Source organism: Antennarius striatus, chromosome 21, assembly GCF_040054535.1.
Source record: "Antennarius striatus isolate MH-2024 chromosome 21, ASM4005453v1, whole genome shotgun sequence".
Lineage (NCBI taxonomy): Eukaryota > Metazoa > Chordata > Actinopteri > Lophiiformes > Antennariidae > Antennarius > Antennarius striatus.
In genome coordinates this window covers 15,442,121-15,468,042 of record NC_090796.1, presented here as the reverse complement: position 1 = coordinate 15,468,042, position 25,922 = coordinate 15,442,121, and the positions used below count along the sequence as shown (strand labels likewise).

Sequence of the window (25,922 nt, the reverse complement as noted above, 5' to 3'; positions counted from 1 at the left end):
ATATATATATATATATATATATATATATATATATATATATATATATATATATATATATATATATATATATATATATATATACACCTCTGGGGGATGAATTTTGTGTGAATTTTACACAAATGTAAAATTCACACACATTATTTATATATATATAACTTAGATTCATCCCCCAGAGGTTAACACCACACACAGAACAAAGTGGACCACCTTCATTGCTCTGACTCGGTATAAAATGATCAGAAGCTATTGATCAATAATTTAGACAAGTGCTAGATTATTGACAGGAAGACAAAATATGTTAGGCTGGCTGTGTTTGAGAAATACCCCCATCTACTCAATCACTGGAACAGAAATTGCTCTGTGGTATATAATAACGCAGCAATGTTTCTTTCCCCTGCAGATCGATGCTAATTGAGGTATTACATGATGAATGTAGTCTGGAGCGTTTTTAACCCGCTGACTGCTGAGCAGCAACCAGGTCACGCTGCTGCAGTGACCGCTTTTATTCTGTTCTTTTAATTGCAATGTGCAGGGAAAAAAAGAAGAAAAAAGAAAAAGAAGCATAATTTGGAATTTTCAGAAGCAAAAAGTTTATTATTGTTTGAAATCATGCTGGGAGTCGTTTCTTTTTATTGACATCTCAAAAATGGACTTTTTTAACTAATGACGGCGTGACGCCTCCAGTGCAACAGAAGCAAGCTGATCCCTGAAGCCCCCCCCCCACACACACACACACACACACACCAAAAAGAAGCAAATCTCTGCTGGTGCAAATTCAGCTTCTGGACGGCTGGCAGCAGATGGGCTAAACCATGCCATCAAGTGGAAAATAGACCTGTTGTGTTGTCACGGAGACAATAGAGTGTGCCAATCAGCCCACCAGAGGAAACTATAATAAGGATTTTTAACATGTAGCTATAGCAACAAGAACAGCATGAACTCATCTGGGGATTCATCGCATCGAGAGTTAAGCTTGTGTTTTTACCACTCAGACATCACACTGATCCAAATCTAATAGATTTTTTCCACAGGCCTCCGTGTCCTGACCCGACTGTCCCTGAATGCATCACAGTTTAACCATCATGCATCCTCTGAATCAGCAGAATGTAAGGAGATAAATATTCTGACTTGTTGCTGCCACCTTGTGTCATAAATCAGTGACGTGTTGAAGAAGTGAGTCTCATGTTTAACAGCGGCCACCAACAAAACCACAAGTGTTTTTTCACCTCCTCATTCAACACGTCTTCTGTATCAACACAGTCTGCACACATTCTTCCTTTTGTCCTCTGCACTGTCAGGGCATCTGAGTTCAGGCACAAATACTCCTTAAGCAGTAGTAAAGCAACAAAAAAAGTGTGTGTTTTACACAGGCGCATTATAAAAACAGTCCTAATACATAGAATATACATGTAGCATTGACTTACACATGAATTATAGGATGGCTTCACCCACATTACAAATATTATCCTTAAAAATTTCTGTTGTAATGTGCTGCAGGTGCAACAGTCAGTGGGTGATAAACAAAACCCACCTTCATGGTCACATGGGAGCAGCAGGAGACTCAGCAGTGCAGGAAAAAAAGCCTGGACTAATAATAAAACAATAAGATGTTTCTGTGCAACTGGGTGGACTGAGCTTTTAAGATTCATTCTTTAATGTTTCTAAAGGAAACATGGAATAGCATTTCATATACACAACAAAATGTGTACTTTTTTTTGCAGATCAACAACAACCTCAAGTAGGAATGCCACATTATGACAACAATGCAGGATTACAAAATATTCAAGTGCTATCTTTAAGAGTCATTCTCGACAGGAACACTGATTGCATGGCTTTCTGCAAGCATTTAAATATTCACATCTTTCACATTCTGCGTTTTTTTTGTTTTTGGTCCATGTATTTTTTTACCACAAAAACTTGGGAGCAAAAGGTTCAGGTCTTCACAGACGTGTCCATCTGATGCAGCTCAGACATAAAGCTTCAGACACCTGCAACAAAAGTTGGTAGGCCGTCACCACCATTATAGTAAGCAGAAAGAATGTGAGTTACTCTTTGTACACAAACCTGCTGATGTTAATTTTCTGTGCGCTCTAGTTGAACAGATAGATGAGCCTCGGGTTATATCTGCAGGTTGATAAAGCGGGGGATCGACAGCCTGTCCTGAAGGAGAATCAGAGCCCTTTGTGAAGGCGGCTCAACATCTATGGCGACGTTCCGCTTCCGTAGAGGTTCCAGGCTCGTCTCGGTCACGTTGTGGCAGTGATTCACCTTCAGGGACTGCAGCTTCGGGCAGTATTCTGCAAGAGTCCTGTGAGCACAGCATGCAGAGGCCCTTATGGTGGGTAGATGCACAAATGAGGTTGTGGGATGGCAGAAAGTGAAAGTAAAATACAACACACCTGATGGACTGGTTCCTGACCCGCAGGCAACCTGTCAGATCCAGCTGCTCCAGGCTCCTACAGTTCTTGGCCACCTCCTCCACCGACTCGTCGGTGACGTTGGCGTTGACTGCCAGCGACAGAGACCTCAACTTCAAACACTTTTTTGCCAGGTAGCAGATGGCGTCGTCCTTGAGCTGGCGGCAGGCCGTGAGGTCGACCGACTGCAGCCCCACGCAGTGGTCGGCCAGGCTGAACAGGGACAGGCTGTCCACCCACTCGCAGTGCCCCAGGCCGAGGTGCTGGAGGTGCACGCAGCTCAAGGACACGGCCACCAGGGAGTGGCGAGTGAGCCAAACACAGCCGCTCATATCAACCCTCTGCAGTTGCTGGTTCTGCCCGATAACAGGCAGCAGCTCTGTGTCCGTAACCCAGTCTGAACAGTTCTGAAGTGACAGGCTGTGGAGAACCTTGTTGTCCTTAAGCATGGAGCAAAACGCCTCTTTTGGAACAGACGGTCCGGTCTATCGACACCACAAGAGAGCAGAGAGCAGATTATTTATAAAATATTCATTGCAATTGGAAGAAAAAGTGTTCAACTGTAATGTTCAATAAATACTATTATGTTCTACACAATGCAACAATCCAATGTATTTGATTTTGTTGATTTTAAAATCAGCTGTGCAAAAACATTGTTGTGTGACTTGGTTACTGCAAACAGCTGCTAAATCGTCTATTTTGTTAATAAACTAATCAGGACTTACCGATGGCAGATTGAACGTCCTACAGTTGGACAGGTACACCTGGATCAGGCTGTGGAACTGTTTGCTCACCCTTTGCAGGCTGACGATGTGTTGCAGCGGTAAATGACAGAAAACATGCGGGATGAGGACGTCCTCCCAGGGCAGCTCCAGCAGCTGACATCTGCCAAAGCAACGGTTCACAGCTGAACTTTGATACCAACGCGGGGACACACATGTACACAAACGCCTTAAAAGGCAAGAAAAGTCTTCAGAAGTAAAATATTTGTCACTTAAATGTATAATAGATGTAAATCAGCTGTAATAAACTACTACCGGTAACAACAAACACACCTCTCGCCCACTGGTTGGGTCATAACAGCTAGCGCTGTTAGCTGACAAGCTAGCTCACCGGGCTAGCTATCCAGATGTTTTTTTAAATATATAACTCAATTTGAGGGGTACATACATTTGTGTTTTATTTTCTTCGTCCATTCTATGTCCGCTGGCTTATGTCGATATTTGGAGAACCCGTCTTTCTTCGCAAAAATGGTAAAATAACATATTTTTCTTTAGGATCTTGTAAGCGTTTGAGGAGCAACCTAGAAACACAATGATGCCTTCACGGTTCATGGGTAACTTCACTTCCTCTGAGCGGCGCGCTTGAGCTTTCCAACAAGGTTGTACTGTTTATCTTTAACAATGGGGCATAAGAAAACAGTTTTCTAAGACGTAATGATAACAATTATGTATTCAAACATTCATTGCTGTTTTTTAGGCTACCTTGCCTAAAATTATTCACTTACCAGATTACAAAGTTTTAAAAATGCGCGTATTTAAACGTGCTGACAACAACATCAATTTTTACTCCGTATTTAGAGGACATATTTGTAGAAATTACATTCAAATTATATATTTAAATATCCTATACGTTGTATTTACGTGAGCTGTGTATACTATAATCACAGATGGGCAATTGTACGAGGGACTTTGAATGCAACAGTTACGTTTTTCCGGGTTTACGTCAAATAGAAGGTTTTTTAATCTTATAAATACTACGAAATTACGGCTACTGATTTGGAGACGTGACGTTTATTTTCTGGTATTTGTTAATGGTTAATTTTAAAATTTCTTCATTGACAAAAATATATTTTGGAGCGAAATAAAAAGACATCTTGAAAAGTAATCATTTCAAGGGATAAGAAAGCAGGGCAGGACTGTACAACTAAGTAGTATGCATTCATTGACCAAATAAGTACTGTAATACTCATAATTATGTAGATGTTGTCACAGACAAGAAAAAAAAACATATTTTTAAAGAAATTTGAAGAATTCTTGATTTTTTTTACTTGAAAACCCCCAGACTAACTTATAAAGAGGACAGGATGTAGACCCATACATATATTTATCTTGAACAATTAATTTCCCAGTGCCAATTAGACTTGCTGTCATCATGTTAGCAGCCTCTTCTCCTGGAATTGATGTGTTGAACAAATGACCATCATGTCAGCTCACCTCTGCACAAGAGAACAATGAAGTCAGTCATGCTGAACAACTGCTGACCCGTGAGTTATGTTTCTGTGAATGAGATGAGCCAACAGGAGAGCTGGGAGAACACTCACTCTTGACTGACTACAATCCCATATACAAGCTAAGTACTAGCATGGCGAATAAATCAATCTATGATTTCTCTGCTGAGACCCTGGATGGGCAGCCGGTTCCGCTCAGTAACTACAGGGGTAAAGTTATTCTCATCATCAATGTTGCCACGTTCTGAGGGTCAACAATAGAGGAGGTAGTATTGTGTGAGAGGATTGATCAATTAGAATCAGATCATATATGTCTTGTCATTTTTACTTCAAGTATTTTATTTTGTGTCCATTTCCCTCAGTACCATCGACTGAATGCACTGATGGAAATGTTTGGTGACCTCAACTTCACTGTTCTTGGATTCCCTTGCAACCAATTTGGCCTTCAGTCACCAGGTAGGTGTACAGAAACCTTTGATATGTGATGGAAATACGTTGCTGTTTATTGGCTATTGCTATTAGCTATTGTTTACATGGTCACTATTTTTTGTTTCAAGGAAAATACTATAGTCTTTGCCGACTGAGGAAATAAATTATGCATATTTACATATAAACTGCATTTAAGAGTAACATCGAAGTTTTTTTAGTCTTGCCACATTTCAGATGCCAGAGCGATGTCCTGTCCAGACTCTGGTTTCACTTAGTGCCTGTTTGGGGTTCAGTATTATTACAGTAATATCACTGATTATCTAAAAAATAAATACAGTGCTCAACAACATAGTAATGGTCAAACCAAACATCTCATTGAGCAGTAGTAAATAAGTAATATGGTCTTTAAGCATTACTAAATATGTAATGAAACTGTGAATAACTGTGAAATTTTAAGCACGATTTTTTCTGAAACTGTTGCAAGCTTTAAAAGCTATTTTTGACAACAGATTTGTGATTTTACACTTTTTTCAGATTTTAAAGTAATACTTCATCACTCTTTTTTACTCTTCTTCAGAGGTGAATCATGAAACTCTCAATATTCTTAAGTATGTGAGACCTGGTGGGAATTTTGTACCAAAGTTTCCTGTGTTTGGAAAGATTGAAGTGAATGGATTAAATGAAGAGCCCCTTTTCACATATCTAAAGGTATTGTCATTTACACAGTCTATACATGAGTTCTTTAACCTTTATAATTTACTGTTTTTCTGATATTTTCTTTCAGTACTGCTTGACCCTAAAAAAATTAAATGCTGTCATTAATTTCTTGTTCACCACAGGAGTCTTTGCCATTTGTGAACCCTGTTATTGGAGATATAAAGAAATTCTACTGGTGCCCAATCAAAGTAAATGACATTCGCTGGAATTTTGAGAAGTTTCTAATCACTGCAGATGGCATGCCTTTCAAAAGGTACAGTTATAAACCATAAAACTCAAATTAGAAACCAATTAATCCTTAACTTTGTCGGGCATGGGTCTAACCATTATAATGGCTCTAATGTTCCAACTTTACTGCAGGTATGATCTTCATTGCCCCATTGAGAAAGTGGAGAAGGACATAGCAGAACTTATCTGATGGAGTTTGGTCAATATGTCACCAGTGACAGAGTGATGATCCCCCAGTAAATGCACCTGTGCACCTGAGCTGGATCTGATGGGAAGAGGAACTGGCCTCAGGGCTTCAGTGCATTCACTCTGAGGAAAAGTTCCTTTCAGTCATTGGAGAATTTTTTACGTCACAGACACATTTCTCTCTACAATTTAAAATGTATGACACTCCCAAATATGAATAAAACAAATAAAACATTATGAAGTAACTTTTATTTCTGTGATTTATTTTGCTGTTCCATAGATATCAGTATGTTTATATATATATATATATATATATATATATATATATATATATATATATATATATATATACATATATATATATATATATATATATATATATATATATATCAGTATGTTTATAGAATGTATATTCTTTTCTGCATTTCAACGTTTCCAATACTAATTGTGTTATAACTTAGTTTGTCCCTTAAGCCAATCCATACCTCTGATCCTGCGCATGCGTACTTCAGTTTGTTCGCTTGTAGCTGCTTGTAAACATGGCTGGCGTCGGTTTCCGACGGTGGGCCCAAATCCTATCTAAAGGGAAAAGTTCTGGCATTTCAGCCCTTTTGTCGGGATGTAGAGCAGGTCAGTAGAGTCACAGCTTCAGACAATGCTTTGTATACTTTCAGATATGAATAAAAGTTTAAAGTTCAAGCCTCACAACAGCGTAACCTTGACATGCTAGCGCTAGCAACCACTCTTGTATGAGTGGACTCGGATAGAATAACACTGTTGTTATTTCATTCACATTTTCTACGTGCTTTCTGAATTTCACTTGACGTATTACTAACACATGTATGTGTTGGTGTTTCAGCCTCCGGTTCTTCAAAGGATACCGAGCTCGGTCCATACCCGAGTACCCCAAAAGAGAGAGCTGCTGCTGCAAAGAAGTACAACATGACTCTTCATGAATATGAACCGTATCCCGACAACGGCGAGGGGTTAGTTGTGTTTTCAACAACTTTACTACAGTATGCATTTTTGTTTTTGTTTTTGGATCCAAATATATGACTAATTGTATTCCATCATTGTGGTTTCAAAGCCATGGTGATTATCCTAAGCTACCAGATATATCTCAGCATGAGAGAGACCCATGGTACAAATGGGACCATCCTGATCTGAGGAGGAACTGGGGAGAGCCGGTAAGATACCGAGACCTTCGTTCCTTACCGCTGCGGTTATGTATTTTGGGATTTCAGGATGCACATATGTTGTTGTTATAATCTGTTGTAATCACTGCTGAGAAATGCCTTTTTGTGATGTGCAATATGTATTAGTTTTGATAACGCATAGCCTGAAATTTCTATCTGAGAATAAGAGGCTAAGGCATGATGATTCGATATAGCATAAATGTAATGAGTTCAGTTGTTTCAAAACTCATACATCCTTTCACTTTACAGGAAATTTACACACGACAGTGCCTCTGCACCAACCACACTTCTCCTAAATGACAACATAAGCTAATTAATTACAATATACCATTTAATCAACCACTGCTCTTTGTCTATTTGTAGATGCACTGGAATTTTGACATGTACATCAGGAACCGTGTGGATACATCTCCTGGCCCTGTAGACTGGTCCACCATGTGCAAACAACTGTTTGGTTTCATCGGGTTCATGCTCTTCATGTTCTACCTTGGGGAGAAGTTTCCGTCATACCAACCTGTTGTAAGTACAAATCAAGGGGCTATTTTGTATTTTTTGCAACACTCTATTGTCTGGGGTGGGGACATACAGCAACTTCTATATGCTGTATGTTCCTAAGTGTTATCACTACTCATTTATTATATACTTCCAAGGTCAAAATACTTTACAAAGTTAGCAAAAAACTATTAAAAGGGGGGAAATTATTCCAGTAAAAGGAAAATTAGAAAAAGTAATACTTTATGTGCATACCTGTATTTCCATGGCAATGTCTTAGTTGGAGGCCAAAAACAAAAAACAACATTAAAATTGTGGTACCAGTAGAGTCGGATAGGTTAACAGGTTTACCAGTCTGGTTAAAGTTTGTGTAAAACGGTTGAACCAACAATTGCCAGGTGTAGGTTGGGAGACCTAGCAAGATGTTAGTTGGAAGGACACTGCCACTTTATCCATCACAGAAAGCTATCAACAATATCAATTATGTGCAGGTTATTCTGGTTAACTTCAGATAGATGCAACAGTACTTGAGTTCAAATCATTGCTATTATGCACACCTGTTTTTCTCCATTATTTAAATTCCTGTTTCCATTTCTAACCAAAAGTTATCTGGTATTTCAGCTGTCGGAAACAAAACAAGGCTTGTGTTGGGCAGCAACAGCAGGGATGTCTTATCAGAATCAGAGTCCTTTGTTGAAGAGGTGTTGCTATTACTTATATAATGTTACATACAATTTAGTTAATTGCTCGTGCAACGTTTTTTCACAAAATTCTATTAATTTGAGCATGCTAAACAAAATCAGATTAGAAAATGTTTTAATTGATTAAACAGCAATTGTCTTGTTTACAAGAAAATCAGTGCTTTCAAATAAGTTGTAAATGCATAAGATTGTTTAACATTAACAAGGATTTATATGAAATATGTGCTTTGCAGGGATTTTTGTTAAGCTCTGTGACACCTGTGTATGTCTTTGTGTCCAATAGTTAAGACAATGCTGATTTTTCACAAGCATCTTCCTCTTTTTCAGGCCCCGAAACAGTATCCATATAACAACCTTTACCTGGAGAGAGGCGGAGACCCAGAAAAAGAGCCGGAGGAAGTTAAAAATTATGAAATTTAATGACTAAACTCTCATTCTACATGTGTATATTTCTCTCCAGAATAAAGATGTTAAACTTACATTTGTATGTGTGTTTTATTTATGTTGTCGACATAAAGAACATTCAAAAATATATTAAATTTGGTTGACCAGAAACTTTGTTTTTTTGGTTATGAATGTGAGTAAACTGTGCACACAAGCATTTTTATTGGACCTGCAGTGATAGCGGGGTTACTTCAGGTCATTGCCAAAGGGAAAAAGGTCCGTGTCGGCTTCCGTAGCGCAGCGACAACACGGCAAAGGTCGGAAGCGTCCTGCGGCTAAGCTGCTAGCTTGGCTCAGAAGTAGCGCTGCTCGTTTTGTCGTGGATGCGGACTGTCAGGCTGCGATTCGAACTGTTGAAGTGAGTTGCTGTCAGATTAAACTTTATTTTTTCGTATTTTTATTGGCCTTAAATATGTGATATTTGTTAACTTTAGTTGTCAAAAATAATAAGGGTGGTGGCTGTTAGCTCGCTTGCTAGTGCCTCCGGAGCGCCTAGGCTCTTGTCACAAAGATTTGTGATTTGTGGTAGCATGCTTGTGAAATTCTGAAAATACTTATATAAAAATTAATTCAAGTCATAGTTATGTAATTATTTCACCCAAATCCAGTGTTGTTAACCCAGCTGAGCTGGTTCAGTGTGGGAAATTGGTTTGAGAGGCGTAAACGTTTAACGCTAACGTCAGCTAGCCGCAGGTTAGCTTGTGTCCCAATGATTTGTAAGCTGGTAGATAACATTTTAATTATATTTACCTCAGAGTTGATTTCACCACGTCCAATAATATGTACTAAACCCATATAATATGTAAAGGGTGTATTTAAACAAGCTAAAACTGTGAACTAAAGCAGCAGTTTCAGGAAATAGTCGGTGGATAGCTTGAATGGGTGGAACCTGTTTAACTAGGCAGACCGTATGAATTTTGATTTATGAGTATCGCAGTAATTCAAGTTATTTAAAATTTTCAACTCAATTTAAATTTGAAGGATGACAGGTATTTATTATATTTGGTTTAATTTGGTCTCTCTACTCATCCAGGAGCTGCGACTTGTAGGAGACAATGAGGCTGAAGGAGATCCAGAGGACTGCCCACCAGGCCTGGAGCCCAGCCTCACACTATCCCATCTGCCTGGCCTTAGGAACGTCCGCACAGCAGCTTGATGCCTCCTTCAACACCACAGCTGCCCTGGAGATATTTGAGGTGGATTTTTCTGATCCGTCACTGGAAATGCAGCTCAAAGGGTCGTTACCCACATCAGACAGGTAATTCACGCCTGATGAAGGTCTATCTGGAAGATTTTATTGCAGTATGCAGATGATATCTGACTGCTAAGAATGATTTGCTGTGAGTATGCTATTGGTAGCAAATAACTGCCTGTATTGTGTGTATTCAATAGGTTGCACAGTATCGTATGGGTGAATTTTGGAATGGGAGCTGATGGTGGCCGAGGCAGACTGGTTGCCGGTGGTGAAAATGGGATAATTACTGTATATAACCCAGATGCCATCATCAACTCTGGAGCAGATGCCATAGTAGGACAGTCCGACAAACACACAGGACCCATCCGAGCTCTCGATTTCAACCCTTTTCAGGTAGATGTCTGCATATAAAATCTGCAGCATCCTTACAGTCTGTACTCCACTGCTTTTCATTCCAGGTATTTTGCCTCAATTCTCTCCGGATGTTTCCTCTTTCAGAGTAATCTCCTTGCATCAGGAGCAAATGATTCTGAGATATATATCTGGGATCTGAACAACTTCAGCAGTCCAATGACACCAGGAGCAAAATCACAGGTGGGTGTGAGTTCAAACTAGAAATGGAAAACACAACCCCAGCCAGGCAGGTTGCTTCCTGTGTCTTCATGTTTGTATGTCACCATTCAGGAATGAAAGTCACAAGAATGTCTTTGTGCATAGAACTTTGTTTACATTCTCTTTGACTGATTTTAAGAAAGTGAGGCATTTATGTATTTTTAAGGACATTTTAATGAGTGTATTGATCCTACATCACTTGAGACCCTTTCTCTAAAATTGCATGTTCCCACCAGTTTTCATACAGCCTAAAATACCATCACTTTTTTCAGTGGGTTTTGACAGCCTTGGTTTCTTTTTTTTAGCCAGCAGAAGACGTCAGCGTTGTGTCCTGGAACCGACAGGTTCAGCACATCCTAGCCTCCGCCAACCCCAGCGGGAAAGCAGTGGTGTGGGACCTGAGGAAGAATGAGCCCATCATCAAGATCAGTGACCACTGCAACAGGGTCAGTGTGGAATGAAACCCCCCAGTGTCTAGTCATCTTCCACCGAATCGGTGTTTTAAAAATCAACAAAGCTCACATCTCAGCCATATTTTTAGTATTTATTAAAAGATTGGTCCCTGAAACCAATAAAATGACCACTGAAATTCTCTGTGTGGTAGATGCACTGTTCGGGGATGCTGTGGCACCCTGATGTGGCCACTCAGCTGGTGTTGGCCTCTGAAGACGACCGGCTGCCCGTCATCCAGATGTGGGACCTCCGCTTTGCCACGTCGCCCCTTAAAGTCTTAGAGAACCACACAAGGTGAGCTTTGAGCAGTTCGAGTGTCCTTTCTCTCTTTGTTTTGTAGGCGTCTTGTAGACGATACTACTTAGACTTTCTGTTGGGGTTTTCTTTCAGGGGAATTCTATCCATATCCTGGAGCCAGGCCGACTCTGAGCTCCTGCTGAGCAGCGCTAAAGACAACAGGATCCTCTGCTGGAACCCGAACTCTGGAGAGGTATTTGACAGTCACGGTGCTTTATCTATTATCAGTAACATGCGTAACGTTATCCCAACTTTATAGAGAGGCCCCAGATCCTCTCAGATGTTACATTTCCTTTATCTCAGGTCATTTACGAGCTTCCAACGACAAACCAGTGGTGCTTCGATATCCAGTGGTGCCCCAGGAATCCAGCCCTGCTTTCAGCTGCCTCATCTGATGGAAGGATCACCGTGTACTCAGTGATGGGGGGGAGTCTGAAGGCTCAGCAGCAAAGCACGGCAGATAAGGTAGAGGCTGTTCCTGTGTTTGTCCACAAGGTGGTGCTGAGAGATGAATTATGAAGCGAGAGGAAGGGGTCGTCAGGTCTATTTGGCCTCAGTGGCAACAGCACAGGTCACCATGGCAACTAATGCTGCACATCTAACTTGGCCAAATGAAGGGAGTCTAACAAATCAGGAAACAGTGATGATGTCACTAAAGCAGTGTTAAACTATGCAAAATGTGGTGCTTGCGGTTGTTCGTGTTTATCAGTGAACACTTCCTCTCCACAGATTTCCTCCTCCTTTGACACGATGGATCCCTTTGGAACGGGACAGGTGCTGCCTCCTCTGCAAGTTCCTCACCCCACGGTTCAGGAAACTATTGTTCCCCCTCTGAAGAAGCCGCCCAAGTGGGTCCGCCGGCCAGTGGGGGCTTCCTTTGCCGTAAGTGAAATATTTTTGATCGAGCTAATGGTTCCAGCATTACTTCCTCCTCATTTCCTGTGTGACCGATGTCTTTTATTCCCCTTCTTTGTTTGGCAGTTTGGTGGAAAGCTGATAACCTTTGAGAATCCCAAGCTGCCTCCTGTGCAGAGTCCCCAGCCCATCCCCAGACAGGTTTTTGTGAGCCAGGTTACCACGGAGACAGAATTCCTCCAGCGCTCCAGGGAGCTGCAGGCTGCGCTGCAGTCGGGCTCTTTCAACAGCTACTGCCAAGCCAAGATTCACAATGCCAGGTCGGACGCTGAGCAGGACATATGGAAGTTCCTTCTGGTGGGTCCTCATGTCTCCTTCATGTTCGATCCGTAGACAGCGTGTCGGTTCAGCCCCGTGAGCTAACTCACTCTCCTTACAGGTGAACTTTGAAGATGAGGCACGCATTAAATTTCTCAAACTTTTGGGATTCAGCAAAGATGAACTGGAGAAAAAGGTACCAGCTTTAACCGAAATCCATCATTTATACTGAAGCGTTTGGCAAATCCTGTGTCTAAGCATTTAAACTGTCTGTGTTTAGATTTCAAAACGTCTGGGGAAAAGTTTCCAGCACAACGGGCTGGGAGTCGATGCTAAAGATCTGGCAGAGAAGATGCAGCGACTCTCCACTGAGGTGAGCGCACAGGATGTTTAGGTTCAAACCTTCCTGGTCGCCGCGGTGCAGCCCCTTTCTGATGCAACGTCCTCTTGTCTTCCCAGAGGGCAGATGAAGCAGCCGATGCTAGAACCTCAGGTTCTGTCTCACCAGCAGATTTCTTTAGTCAGACCCCAAAGGAAAACTTCCACATCCCTGTGTCGTGTGGTAAAATCTCATGCCGTTAAAACACACACAGCATCTTTTCGTTGTCCGTCGATGACTAATCATCTTCCTGTTCTCTCCAAGACACGGATGGATTGATCAGCCAGGCGCTGCTGGTCGGTAACTTCGAAGGAGCCGTGGATCTGTGTCTGAACGACGGTCGCTATGCTGAAGCCATCCTGTTAGCCATCAGCGGAGGAGAGGAGCTGCTCAAGAAAACCCAGCAGAAATACCTCAGCAAGCAAAAGAACAGCATCTCCATGGTGGGAATGGCTCCAATGTGTTCCCTATCAAAGTGAGGGGGTGCTTTAAGAGCATGTTAATTTAATGTGTCCCCAAATTCAGCTCATATCCTCGGTGGTGACCCAGAACTGGAGGGACATTGTGCAGAGCTGCGAGCTGGACAACTGGAAGGAGGCTCTGGCCGCCCTGCTGACCTACGCTCACCCAGAAGACTTTGCCCATCTGTGCGGTACGGCGCATCACTTCCACCATGACTGCAGTTCTTCATGTACCTCACCCACCCCCCACCTCGTATCTGACGCCCATGTCGTTCCTTAAATGTCGTCGGCAGACACGCTGGGCGGGCGGCTGGAGTTAGAGGGGACGGAGAAGCGCTGCCTGCAGGCCTGTTTGTGCTACATTTGCTCCGGGAACATCGACAAGCTGGTGGAGTGCTGGACCTCGCACCGAGACAGCGCCACCCCTCTGGGGCTAGAGGTATGGAACCTGAGCGGTTAGGAATGTGGTGCAACACGTGTTTCAGGAGTCACCCTATGATTTGTTTGTCTTTCTAACTTTCATTTTTTTGTTAGGATCTTGTAGAAAAAGTAATGATGCTCCGTAAGTCAATCGAGCGCCTCCGCAGCAGTGAGGTGGTGGTCCAGAGCCCCATCCTGGCAGAAAAGCTAACCTGCTATGCCGGGATACTGGCGGCAGAGGGGAGTCTGGCGACCGCCATGTCGTACCTGCCTGACAGCTCAGACCAAGTGAGACCTACAGCCTCGATTCAACATCCCAAACTCCACATTTTCCTGCATTTGAATGGTAGTATTTACTATGTTTTTGTCACCTCCCAGCCTGGGATCAGGATGCTGAGAGACAGACTGTCTCGCGCTCAGGGAGAGGCTACCGCCGGACAGCAGCAGCCTCCAGACTCTTCCATCCGAGGCGGCGCGTCTGCAGCAGCTAAGCCGGCTCCCGCTGCTGAGACTCCTGCACCAAAAGCACAAGTTATGGTATGTGAGTTTTTCTGGCGGATTGCCTCCCAAGCATGTTGGAATTCTCCTCCATAACGGCGTCTGTCCCTCCTTCAGCATCAGTACCAGCCTTCCTCCGTAGCCCAGCAGCAGCAGCCTCCCATACCGTCAGTTTTTACTCCAACCAACACCGGCCCCAGCCTGCCCCCGTCTTCTCACGGGCTGCCCCCCCGCCCTGCCATGCGACCGTCCTACCCCCAGCATCCTTCCCCAGGTGTGTTTGTCGACTTCCAGGTGTCTTGGGGTTGTGTTTGCCGCTGGAGGTGTTCAGTGTTTCTTCTTCTTTTCCAGGTTTCCCTCCTCATCAGACATTCCAGCCGGTGCCCGTTGGCAGACCTTCCTCCTTCCCCCCTCCAGGTCCTTCTCTACCAGCTGCTAGCCTGTCAGGACCCCCACTCCAGCCTCCATCATCTAACCCCAGAGGCCTGCCCCCCATGCCCAGCCCAGGGTTGCCACCGACGGGCTTCATGCCGTCTACCTCTTTACCCTCGGGCTTCATGCCCCCCATGTCCCAACCCGGACCTTCAGTTCCCATGTACCACGGGGGCGTCCCGAACCAGGCCGCTCCCCCAATGGCTTCCGGTCCGTATGCTCCTGTTGGGGCGGGGTATCCACAGGGGGGGCCAGGGGCTCCTGCCGTGAAGTCCTTCTCCGCCGCTGCTGTCGCTCCTCCTCCTCCTCCTACAGGTAGATGATCAGCGGAAGAATTTCTAGCTTGAGTCGGATTTAAACGTCAGCGTTGGGTCAGTTTAAACTTTTCTGACACTAGGTGTCGCTCTACACTCAGCAGGTGTTTTAGTAAAGTGTCACCAGTGCTAACATTAGCAACATGGCAGTTATTGAGCGATTATGATCTACCTACCCAACCCTATCTGCCGGAATCTGTTGCTAATGTTTAGTCATTCTCAGCCCTGTGCCTTGACTTGCAGGATATTATCCCTGGCTGGATGCTCAGTGTGACCCACAAGGTGACAAGAGTCAGGATGTGGATGGATGTGGGATGTGATTGCAATGAATTATTCACTCAGTGACCTTAAAAGTCTCACAGTGTCACAGCTTTAGGTTTTATGTGTAGCTGATCGCACGGCATGTTGCTGTCACCCGGGGTGTTTCAGTGACGTTTGCTTTTGCTGCTTGACAGAAAAGTAGAGGGCTAAAGAATAGAAAAGAATAGTGATGCTGTTTTTTCCATTTTTTTCCACGTTTGAGCTCATGTGTGAGATGGTAATTATTGCTGCTGCCTGAACGCTCGGCTGCAGACGTGGATCTGTTTCTGCCACAGAGACTAACGTCGGCTCAAAGAGCTCGTCTTGTTTTAGAGGGTGTTTGGGTGTAACGTCAAAGTCTAATTCTCAGTCTAATTCTCTTTCTTCCTCCTGAATTTAGGGCCTCATGAAGGCTGGAATGACCCCCCAGCGGTGCGAAGTGGATCCAGGAAGAAGAAGGTACCCCCCCTCTCTATTTATCAGAGGAGTCTTAACACCTGCAGTTGTAGTGACGTCTGTCCTCACAGACTGATTGTGTGTCTGTCTGGTGTGATCAGCAGGTCCCTGATAACTACACTCCACCTGCCCCCATTACCGCCCCCGTCATGGGATTCCCAGCAGAGGCCCATCAGCCGCACGAACGGGGCCAAGTCCCTCCCGGAGCCCCCCAGGAGCCTAGCGTGCAGGTTAGCTTGCGACACGGGGGGCCAGTTGCGTTAAATCCCATCAGCGACGCTCGGCAGACGTGATCAAATCTGCGTTGTTATTTTTCCTCAGCTCCTCCAGCAGCTGCCGGCTGAGAGGGTGGAGCAGAAGGAGATCCCAGCCGAGCACGTGGTCCTCAAGTCCACCTTCGACAGCCTGGTGCAGCGCTGCCAGCTAGCAGCCAGGGACCCCGTGAGTGCGCAGCTTCACGTAACGCACAGCTTTTATCACACGGAGAAAGAATTGTGACCACAAATGTTTTCTCTTTCAGCAAACGAAAAGGAAGCTCGACGACGCGTCCAAACGATTGGGATACCTGTATGACAAGCTGAGGGAGCAGTCGGTGAGAAGTTTAAAAAAAATCAGCTAAGGAGAGACATAAAAGGGATTTCTACCATAACCCAGAGATTTGAAAAGAGACCATTTACAAGCAAGCTGAACTGTAGCCGCTAAGCTAACGCCTGGAGGTTACAGTTGAGAGCAAAACAGAGGGTGTAAATAAGTCTGTACGGTGTCTTGTTTTCATTTAAAAATAAAATATAAATCAACCAGTGAAATACAGTAGAACCTCAAGATATGAGTTTAATTCACTCCGTGACGGTGTTCGTAAGTCAAAGTTTCCCCGTTTAACAGAACTAAGATCGTCTTATTCCATTCCAGCAAGGGAAAAAGCCCCAAAGCCTCCAAAATTATTATTTTTTTTATAATTATCAACCAATAAACATGCAAACTTTACCTGTGAATAATTAATTATATGTAAGTTACGGAAACAATGATAAAGACTGAAAAGAAACACAAAAGTCTGAGAACACACGAGCTACGTCTTTACTCCATCAACGAGAACGAGATCCGGTCTCACTGATGTTGTATCCATCCGCCAACGCCAACAATTCAGATTTTCTCTCGTAAGTCAAACAGAAATATAGACCGAGGGACATCTTGTCTCAAATAACTCATATCTCGAGGTTCTCCTGTACAAAAAAACAGATAAATCGTTTTGAGATTTTTACCAACCCAGACTTGACCCTCATTCTCCTCTGACCTTGCAGCTCTCACACAACATCCTCAACGGGCTCCACGAGATCAGCCGCTGCGTGGCGAACCAGAACTACCAGCGGGGCCTGGAGGTCCACACACAGGTGGTCAGCAGCAGCAACTTCAGCGAGATCTCCGCCTTCATGCCCATCCTCAAGGTGCTCATGACCATCGCCATTAAGCTGGGCGTCTAACCGCCGGACGCGCCACCCAAACCAGACTCCAGTGTTATCACGCTGTTATATATCACGCTGTTATATATGTATTTATTTCTCTTTTTTTGACCTGATCATTCTTTACAAATGAGAATAATTACTGAGAATATTCCCAATCGTGTTACTCATCACTTCTTTTTTTTTCCCGGAGGACTCGGCTGTTCGGATTTTTGTGGATTTTGTCAGTGTTGCTGTGGTAATTTTCCAAAAAAGATGAATGTATTCTGAAGGTGAAGATTTTGTGTAAATTAAACGGATGATGTAATATACAAAGAAATGTGTGCAACCATGTCCAGAGTCCACACTAGACTCTACCCGTGCACATTTTTTAGTGCCGATTCTGCAAGACAAGCATCTCCTGGGGCCGAAACCATGAGAATAAAATTTGGGTTGAACTTCCGAGCTCTCCTGTGAGTTTGTACGAGACAAACTGTTTGATTCTCTCTTTGCTGAGATGACAGAATTCCAAAATAATCCCGGAGAGCATTTGGAAGCGCTGTAACATAGAAGCAGATTGATCTCTTCAGCTGATGTAAGCTTTTTAAGGTGCCATGATTGTCAAAAGCTGTTCTATTTGTTAATTTCCTGTTAGCTTGTGAGAATGGTTTGCTTTCTGATCTGTGTGCTTGCTTCCATGTTTTTACTCATTGCTGAGGTCTACTGGCAGCTCCTGAACAAAAATGGCACTAATTTATGTCGATATTTGAGCTGCAGCTTCCACACAAGCTGCATGTGTTGTTTTTAGAAGGCGTGGTGGTTTTAGATTAGATCATGTTAAGACATGACTACATGAACTGACAGATGAAAACGTGTTTGCTGGTGGTTAAGCCGGATAGTTTCATGGCAGCAGAAGGCAGTGAAGTGCCTCTGTGTTTGTTCTTTTTTGGTTATACATTTATACTGCTTACTTTGCTCATTGCTGGTTTTTTCAAATAAACTCCACTTCAGATGTTTTCACATTTGATTCCTCTCTCTAAATGTGACGAATTACCTCGGTGTCTGTCGTGACATTTGTCACATGTTTTAGAACTGAAAGAAATGAGAAAATTTTCAAAAAAATTTCACACACCAAAAAAAATTAGATGCATAAAATACTTCCTGTGTGTAAATGTAATTTTGCATTCGTAACTCAACATGGTAAAAACTGTTTAGTTATGTAATACACTTCCGTATGACAATAGGCCAACCTAAAAGTCTGGTTTTACTTCTTGTCCCTAAGCATAAATAGTTTGAATACCTTTCTATTATACATGGATACATATACCATGAAGAACACATTTATGCACCATTGTTCTGGGTTAAATAAATGTTTTTAAAAAAAGTTGGTTGGACTTGAAAGCATCAAAATTGGATTATAAACTAATCCGATTTTGATCAGCTTTATTTTGAGCAGTTTTATTTTCTGTACAGTAGAACTCTTCCAACAGTAGGTGGCTCTCTGTTTCACGCACATTTACAGTATTCTGTTTCACGCAACTACAATTAATAGCTCAGAAAAACTACACTGCTGGCTGGGGAGTCATTTCCTGGTTCTCTATCAGAGTCCCGCCCCTTCCGGAAGCGCGCGGAAGACCCCAAATCAGTTAAAGCTGACAGGAAACGGCATAATTAGCATGTTATGACCGATTATTTACGTGTTAAGTAATTATTAGAGCAAACGATGCATTCTTGAATTTATACCGACAAATAACGAGAAAATATACTGTAATTTGTTTTCGCTCTCCATCAGAATCTCGCGAGATATGGAACTCTGGCTTAGCCATATATTGTCGTGATATGAAGCCCACTGTTTGTTATACAGTACAGTAATTATATGCTTTATCGTTCCTACAACACGTCTTTCCCAGCTGCTCTAATCAAACAGTTTCATTTCTCCCTCAGAACGGTTACTTTTACTGTTCCCCTACTTTCCCACAGTCACAGGAGCATGTGAACGCACCATGCTGTACTGTGTTTTTTTTCCGTGATGTGTTTAATGACCCGCTTCGTACACTTTCAGAACCTGAGTCAGTGAGTAATTTGCAGATGGTACAAGTTGTTCTCGCGCCCTTCTTTCATTGGCCCAGCAGGATCATAAGTCGGTTGGTCGTCGCTGATTGGCCGGTTGGGGTCAGACGCTCGGAGGAGCATGGTGAGATCTTAGGGGGGTGAACTGTAGTAACCTCGGTCACCGCTGTCTGGAGTGATGTGGATTTCATCTCCTCACGGATCACACCACGCTGCCGTCCCGAGTCGCGGTAGAGACTCCAGGAGTTCATGGAGTTGTCCTCCTGCCAAGAAGCACTCAGATGTTAGCAGCAGAGGCCAACAAGTCCACCCCAACTAAACTTATACTTCACATGTTCAAATGAAGCACTTGGCAAATGATAATACACACTTACAGTACATTCCAATGCATTATGTATGTCAAGTGGAGAACTGATTAATTAACATAGTTCATAATGGGAACTATTCAAAGTCTAGTCTACAGCTGGTGCTTTCACTAGAGAGATTTATTTAATGAGTAACTTTTACTAGTATCACTAACCAGAAGTCAACTTTTGAATGTTTATTCATGACAATGCTTTTATACTTTAGATTGCAGCACATTATGCATGCTTTTAAGTACTATATATAGTATGTTTGGATTTGTTAATTCTGAATTTCATCACACTGAGTGAAATAAGACAGTAAAAAAAAAAGAAGTAAATTTACTCCTTCCCACTACTTTCTTTCTCAATAAGGAACACTGCATGATTTTTCAGTGTTTCTCAAGGTTACTGAAAGCAACTGCAACCTTGAAATGCTGCCAACATTTAAACACATCATCCAAAGTAAGTTTCATAAGGGAGTTATTTAATTTGATAGCTGGCGCTGCAGAGCATTGGTGTAACACAAACTGGTCACCAGTCAGCACACTGGTCTGACATTCCTCTCTGCCTGGTGTGAAGTATTTTACACATTCAGACCGTTCTTCATCTGCAGGCAATGAAACAGGCAGGATATATTTAACATGCACACGTACCGCGTGTCAGACGCTAACGGGACGTGTTGAGTAATTTTTAGCCCTCGTTGGCTCCAATGTGGAGCAAATATAGCATACATTTAACGTTGCTTTCAGTTCATCCAGCAGCAAAGCACCCAGGAAGAGAAAGCTTTAGATCCAGTCACCCGATGATAATGTGAAATAAAGCTCCCCACTGGTTCTGGGCTGATCGGTCGACCACGCTGGAAAGGTGTGACATCATCACATCAAATCGTAGTTTGATTGTTGGCTGGATTATCAAAGGGATTAGATGACACAAAAAACACTGAATGTATTCTTGTGGCAGTGGATAGGATGGTGGATTTCTGACTAGATCTGGAGCAGATCTGGATAAAGAGGTGGATTCTGGAACGCCAAAGCTGTTCACCTTAACTCATGGTAACTGGTTTATAGATAACTTCATCACACTGATGGAAAAGGGTTTTAAAAAACCTAAACAGACATTTTATTGGACTCAAGGAGGCAGAAATGAATTTAAAAGCCACGTTTAAAGATCCAATCGGTGTTTAAAAAAACTGTACCCAGATTTGCATCGTAGATGATGAACTAAAAGGAAGAGCAACAATCAGTTTGAATTCCAAGTGTATTGAAAATATCTTGGCTTTTATTTGAGAACAGAATACAGTTGAGATCTGACATGAATCCATCATTGTGACTTGATTTCCGGGAAGCTGTAGCGTTTACATGGTGACGTACGGTCGGGTGGCATGGCCAGAGTTGTGTACATGACGTTATAAGGCATTAGGTTGAGTCCTGACTCAGAACAGACGTTTCACGACATAGCCAAGTTTTCTACTCAATAAGAAAAATAAATACATAAATTAAAATCCCAGAAGCATTCCTCTTAACTCAAACATAGATGCACCTGAAACATCGAAGGGAAACCAGACGCCGTGGAGGGGAATCCATCGGCTCTGATGGTCAAAAGACACGCGGCTCCGCGGCACATTACGACTCACCACAACATCGACAACATATCATCATCATCATCATGCACGGGGGTGGCGTTGTGACGCCAGAACTGTCACGAGACGGGCCGCTGCCTTGACCAATGAGATCTCTGCTGGAGATGTGGCAAAGAAACCTCAAGACGATGTCACAGTAGCAGCTTTGTGTGCTCTCACAGACTGCCGAGGTCCTGACAAATAAATCTTGTTCTCAGCACGCCTTCAAAATTAAACATTTCCTGGTTTGGAGTTAAGAATTCAGAATTTTCTCCAGTAATCTTCAAATTTAAATGTATCAACAAAAACTCAGCTAGCCAAAAGGGAATTTTAGCGCTGGCATACCAATCACCTTACATCTGTTGTGTGCCTGTCTAAAAATGACCTGTGTTTCTCACGGCTGTCTGACCCCAAACGCGGCGGCCGAGGCATCATCACCGGATATTCATGCTGCAGTCCAATCTTTATTTTTAGGTTAGCAGACACAGACTACCGCCACCTGCTGGTAAGGAGGGCAACTTCCTCTGATGAATCTAAAACTGATTTGGGAAGCTGAGACCTGATTCAGCAATAAGGCCAAAACACAAAATTTCTTTTCCACTTTTAAATCAATTTTTTTTTTAGTCACAGCTACAAAAGCACAAAAAAAGCTAAATGTCATCAAGGCCCGCGTAAAGCAGACGTTTATCCTCAGAGGATGAAAATGCGCAGCTGTCGGAGGACTGTGAAGCTTTTTCGTCGTCTTGCCTGGAAGCTGACCCCAAGTCCGAACCCCCTTAGCCACTCCAGTGGCTTCCGTCTCCGGTGCGCTGCACTCGGGACCTCACCATCTCGCCGGACACTCTCTTGCAGTCCTTCGCCAGACCCAGGGAGCACATGAGGTCAATGAACCAGGTGGTGAAGTTAAACCCGCAGCCGAACTCGCTGGCTGAGTAGTCGTATGGGAAGGAGTGGTGGTAGTTGTGGAATCCCTCACCTGGTAGGAACAGGAAACCACGGTCAACAGCCAGAAACACCAATTTAAACAGTTTGCAGACAGGTAAGATGTCGGTCCTCCTTCATATGAAAGGCTTTAGCTTAAAAAGGTCAAGGTAACTTTCTACAGTTTGTGATCGTTCTTGTAAAACACTGCTCAAATGCTGAGTCGGATTTAGAATAAAGTTTTTCTACTTCTGGTGATGTATTAACTTCCCACACTTTAACTTCTCTTTTCGTACCTATGGTGCTGAAAGTGACGAATTTGTTCTCCCGGGGGTTGATGGTCACGTCGTAGGGTCTGTTCCCCCACATATGAGCCGCGCTGTTGACCAGCCAGGTGGCGTTCAGGACCAGGGTGTACCTCAGCAGAGCCGGGATGAAGTACCCCACCCACAGGGACTCCCCCCACAGGTAAAAAGGCACGAGCATGGGCACAAGGAAGCACATGAGCACCACTGACAGTTTGTAATGCCTGAAGGGACAGAAAAGGGAGGGGTGAGCTGTCAACAGGTGACAAAGCATACCTGGTTCATAATTACATGTGATCAGCAGACACAGCCCCCCGGCACTGAGGATTAAAATTAATTTATGGAAGATAAATGAAGCCATGAAACACAGTCATGCATGTTGAATTTACATACAGTGAGCTAAAGTTGTAAATGCACCTGTTCCACTTTTAAATGTCACTGAAACACTTTGTTCTTTTAGAAACACAAGAAAAACTATAATTATCTGCATGAATCATGCTGATGCTTTTTAGCGTAGAGACGACAGAGGACGGTACAGCCTGTGTAGAGATCTCTGCACAGCCTCCCATTCATCTGACCCAGTTGTCGTCTACTGTGTTAGTCTGTAAATACAGACTAATTTATGACACACAGCTCTGGCAGGTTAATTCACTCTAGCTGCTGAACTGGCTGACCCATTATTCTTCAGTAAAAAAAAAAAAAAGGAAAAGACTCTACAGCTTGTTTGTGCTTCAAAACATGATCACCTCTGGTGGAAATGTCACTTGCAGGGGAAGGCGGGCCACATTTCTGGCCCTGATCCAAATATTTGGCAGTTACCAGCAGCATGCATTGTCTGAGTCAGCCTGTGTGGAGCCGCTCACCTCTTTTGAAACATTACAACGCCGTCAGCCAGCAGATCTTTCAGTTCAAGCTTGCGCCCCTTCTCGATGACATCAGGGTGTTTGCGAACCAGCAGCCAGCCGATGTGGGCGAAGAAGAAGCCCCGCGAGGCGTTGTGAGGGTCGGCGTCTGTCTCTGAGTATTTGTGGTGAACCCTGTGATCTCGGGCCCATTCATAGATGTCATTCTGTGCATCCGAGCAAAGACAGAGGTTACATAACCCTCCCACGCTGCAGACACAACAGAATACAAGGTAGCTGCTCTTATCACAAAAGGTGTGTTTGATCTACACGTGATCGGTACCTGGAATGCCATGGAGTTAGCACTACAGAGGAAGATCCTTAGAGGCAAAGATGCCTTATAAGATCTGTGACTCCACAGGCGATGAGCTCCTGCAGTAATTCCTAAAGCGCTTATCAAAAAACATAATAGCGCTGTGAGGGGGAAAAAAAACAAAACACATCATATCATCAACATCTAGTGGCGAAGGTGATCCTGCAACAAAGACTGAGACATCTATGATTATATAAATCACACAACATGCAAACTAACACCAACACATCACCATTTAACACAATTGAAATAACTCCAGCATGGCGGAATTATTTTATTTTAATCCTGGATTGAAGCAACATTGAGCAAAGACAAATATCACAAGAAAGTCATCTAACTGACTTAATGACATCTTCTGCAACTTATAGCAAAAAGTTTGAATGGTTTGACTTGAATTCATGAATCACTAATTCAGAATGATGACAATGGCATCAAGCAGAATATTTCTTCCTGTAAAATCACTTGTTTCCCAGTATCTGAATGTCACACCAAACAGTAACATTCAGATATTGGGGAAAAACCAACCGATGCCTGCAAGCATGATAAGACTGGAAGCCTTTAATCTGTTCATATTTACTACTCATCCTTAATGAATTCCAACATGCAGTTTATCTTTCTTCATCTGCATGCTGCAGCATTAAATCTATTATTATACATCCCTGATCTATAATCCAGATTCTATGCATGCACTAGCAGTGGGGAAAGATGACATAACAGCTGTTTTCCACGTCATAAAAACCACTATCAACATGTGGGACTTTTACTTACACCAAAGCAAGGTCAAAGGAGAAGCGGAGGGGATGAGGAATATGGCGTACACAGCTCCTATATGCAATGCAGTCATCGAAAAGACATTTCTCCATACGATTCTCCTGCAGGGTTTGGGGCCCTCTGTCTCCCGGTACGTGTGGTCAAGCGCGTCTTCTCTGTCGGACATGAGCCGCCCGTCCGCCGCCTCCGCCTCCGTCATGGTGGTTCGGTGATGCTGAGCGACAACAACAACAACAAAAAAATCAAATAAAAAATTATAATAATTTCTCGTTTCGCTGTTTTGTTTTTTTTTTGTGACGAAAAAACATCAGGGAGGCTTATAAATCTCTTTGATGTATATATTAGCTGCTTTTCTGGTTAGCCGAGCTAGCTTGCGCTGCCGGAGAAAAAGAAGGCGGTCATGTAACGATGATGCTGATTTATATTCATATATTTATATATTTATACATTCACCGCGATGTGTAACAGTGATTTTACACCTGTAGAACAAAAATATGGCAGATAAATAACTCACCGAACACTTGCAGAAGAGATGCTAACAATGATATCCCGGTGTGTTAAACTACAGTAACCAAGACAGGGAGACTGATAGCAGCTCCGCAGCGAAAGTATCATTAAAGCGCTGGAGCGCGAGGTGCGACCGACCAATCAGCACTCGGGTGCCGACTCAGCCTCCGGCTCTGATTGGCTGCTTACTTATCTGCTGTTCACCTTTTATTCATTCTCTAGCCAGATGTAGGATGTGCTTTACTTTCCCCGGAGAGCAGCTGCTGCTGTCCGGTGACGTCTCGAACCGGGCACATTCACATTTTTTGTTCCGTGTCAGAGAGTTTAAATAAAAGATGGAATTTGAATAGAACGGATCCAGTTTTACAGGCATAACAGTGATTATTATTGTGTGACGTCATTGCATGGAAAAAGTATAACTTGAAACTAAATGTGCGGGTGCTGTTAGATGCAGCAAATCCGAAAAGCTTTAAATATTATGCATGAGCGCCACAAACATTGCAGCACTACTTTCCAATTCTACTTATTAGTAAAAAAAAGTATGAAAATATAAATAAACTGCAGTAAAATGCATAAACTGAGGTGAAATTTATATTCAAACGAAAGTAGGTTCAAATAAATACACGTCGGTAACCTTTATTTTTAAAAATACTATTTGTCTCCATCTAGCGGGCAAAAGCGCAATGTGCAACAAAAAGCATCACA

At 43.0% G+C, this 25,922-nt stretch overlaps 5 protein-coding genes across 7 annotated transcripts; 3 read left to right on the top strand and 2 right to left on the bottom strand.

Annotated features, from left to right (window-relative positions):
- Positions 1–574: 574 nt before the first annotated feature.
- On the bottom strand, positions 575–3,739 carry fbxl15 (F-box and leucine-rich repeat protein 15). Of its 2 annotated transcripts, XM_068305454.1 has the most exons (5): positions 3,588–3,739; positions 3,143–3,302; positions 2,400–2,902; positions 2,065–2,308; positions 575–1,988 (listed from the first exon to the last, which is right to left on the bottom strand). In XM_068305454.1, the coding sequence occupies exons 1-4, from the start codon at positions 3,611–3,613 to the stop codon at positions 2,119–2,121; spliced, it is 879 nt and encodes a 292-aa protein (XP_068161555.1). In that variant the 5' UTR covers positions 3,614–3,739; the 3' UTR covers positions 575–1,988; positions 2,065–2,118. The 2 variants fall into 2 exon arrangements, with proteins under 2 accessions (XP_068161555.1, XP_068161554.1); XM_068305453.1 differs by lacking the exon at positions 575–1,988 and having other exon boundaries at positions 2,167–2,902.
- Positions 3,740–4,655: 916 nt separating this feature from the next.
- gpx9 (glutathione peroxidase 9) lies at positions 4,656–6,437 on the top strand. The gene is made up of 5 exons (XM_068305822.1): positions 4,656–4,913; positions 5,010–5,103; positions 5,654–5,784; positions 5,916–6,046; positions 6,154–6,437. The coding sequence occupies exons 1-5, from the start codon at positions 4,782–4,784 to the stop codon at positions 6,209–6,211; spliced, it is 546 nt and encodes a 181-aa protein (XP_068161923.1). The 5' UTR covers positions 4,656–4,781; the 3' UTR covers positions 6,212–6,437.
- A 264-nt stretch (positions 6,438–6,701) lies between these two features.
- On the top strand, positions 6,702–9,075 carry ndufb8 (NADH:ubiquinone oxidoreductase subunit B8). The gene is made up of 5 exons (XM_068305721.1): positions 6,702–6,837; positions 7,067–7,193; positions 7,295–7,394; positions 7,767–7,922; positions 8,924–9,075. The coding sequence occupies exons 1-5, from the start codon at positions 6,747–6,749 to the stop codon at positions 9,014–9,016; spliced, it is 567 nt and encodes a 188-aa protein (XP_068161822.1). The 5' UTR covers positions 6,702–6,746; the 3' UTR covers positions 9,017–9,075.
- Positions 9,076–9,280: 205 nt separating this feature from the next.
- Positions 9,281–18,627, top strand: sec31b (SEC31 homolog B, COPII coat complex component). 2 transcript variants are annotated; one of them, XM_068304694.1, is made up of 25 exons: positions 9,281–9,398; positions 10,074–10,298; positions 10,433–10,628; positions 10,734–10,829; positions 11,153–11,293; positions 11,452–11,594; positions 11,691–11,790; positions 11,901–12,062; positions 12,327–12,479; positions 12,579–12,809; positions 12,892–12,966; positions 13,051–13,143; positions 13,230–13,332; positions 13,414–13,592; positions 13,675–13,801; positions 13,904–14,049; positions 14,145–14,318; positions 14,409–14,567; positions 14,646–14,802; positions 14,880–15,275; positions 15,975–16,033; positions 16,135–16,260; positions 16,352–16,471; positions 16,551–16,622; positions 17,329–18,627. In XM_068304694.1, exons 2-25 carry the CDS (start codon positions 10,096–10,098, stop codon positions 17,506–17,508), a joined length of 3,591 nt encoding a protein of 1,196 aa, XP_068160795.1. In that variant the 5' UTR covers positions 9,281–9,398; positions 10,074–10,095; the 3' UTR covers positions 17,509–18,627. The 2 variants fall into 2 exon arrangements, with proteins under 2 accessions (XP_068160795.1, XP_068160794.1); XM_068304693.1 differs by having other exon boundaries at positions 16,132–16,260; positions 17,329–18,626.
- A 2,492-nt stretch (positions 18,628–21,119) lies between these two features.
- On the bottom strand, positions 21,120–25,342 carry scd (stearoyl-CoA desaturase (delta-9-desaturase)). The gene is made up of 6 exons (XM_068304697.1): positions 25,225–25,342; positions 24,708–24,924; positions 23,910–24,040; positions 23,588–23,793; positions 22,716–22,948; positions 21,120–22,474 (listed from the first exon to the last, which is right to left on the bottom strand). Exons 2-6 carry the CDS (start codon positions 24,907–24,909, stop codon positions 22,275–22,277), a joined length of 972 nt encoding a protein of 323 aa, XP_068160798.1. The 5' UTR covers positions 24,910–24,924; positions 25,225–25,342; the 3' UTR covers positions 21,120–22,274.
- Positions 25,343–25,922: the final 580 nt, after the last annotated feature.

Excerpts from the sequence above, each read along its gene's own strand:
- sec31b (XM_068304693.1), top strand. The coding sequence starts at position 10,096 with ATGAGGCTGAAGGAGATCCAGAGGACTGCCCACCAGGCCTGGAGCCCA. Across the intron at positions 12,063-12,326 it reads AGCAAAGCACGGCAGATAAG|ATTTCCTCCTCCTTTGACAC; the intron begins GTAGAGGCTGTT and ends TCCTCTCCACAG. Across the intron at positions 14,050-14,144 it reads CCACCCCTCTGGGGCTAGAG|GATCTTGTAGAAAAAGTAAT; the intron begins GTATGGAACCTG and ends TTTTTTTGTTAG.
- ndufb8 (XM_068305721.1), top strand. The coding sequence starts at position 6,747 with ATGGCTGGCGTCGGTTTCCGACGGTGGGCCCAAATCCTATCTAAAGGG. Across the intron at positions 7,194-7,294 it reads TATCCCGACAACGGCGAGGG|CCATGGTGATTATCCTAAGC; the intron begins GTTAGTTGTGTT and ends GTGGTTTCAAAG. Across the intron at positions 7,395-7,766 it reads GGAGGAACTGGGGAGAGCCG|ATGCACTGGAATTTTGACAT; the intron begins GTAAGATACCGA and ends GTCTATTTGTAG.
- scd (XM_068304697.1), bottom strand. The coding sequence starts at position 24,909 with ATGACGGAGGCGGAGGCGGCGGACGGGCGGCTCATGTCCGACAGAGAA. Across the intron at positions 24,041-24,707 it reads TCCTTTGACCTTGCTTTGGT|CGCTATTATGTTTTTTGATA; the intron begins GTAAGTAAAAGT and ends TCCCCCTCACAG. Across the intron at positions 22,949-23,587 it reads GTTGTAATGTTTCAAAAGAG|GCATTACAAACTGTCAGTGG; the intron begins GTGAGCGGCTCC and ends CTGTCCCTTCAG.
- fbxl15 (XM_068305453.1), bottom strand. The coding sequence starts at position 3,613 with ATGGACGAAGAAAATAAAACACAAAT. Across the intron at positions 3,303-3,587 it reads GAAGAAAATAAAACACAAAT|ATGTCAGCTGCTGGAGCTGC; the intron begins GTATGTACCCCT and ends TTGCTTTGGCAG. Across the intron at positions 2,903-3,142 it reads GGACGTTCAATCTGCCATCG|ACCGGACCGTCTGTTCCAAA; the intron begins GTAAGTCCTGAT and ends TGGTGTCGATAG.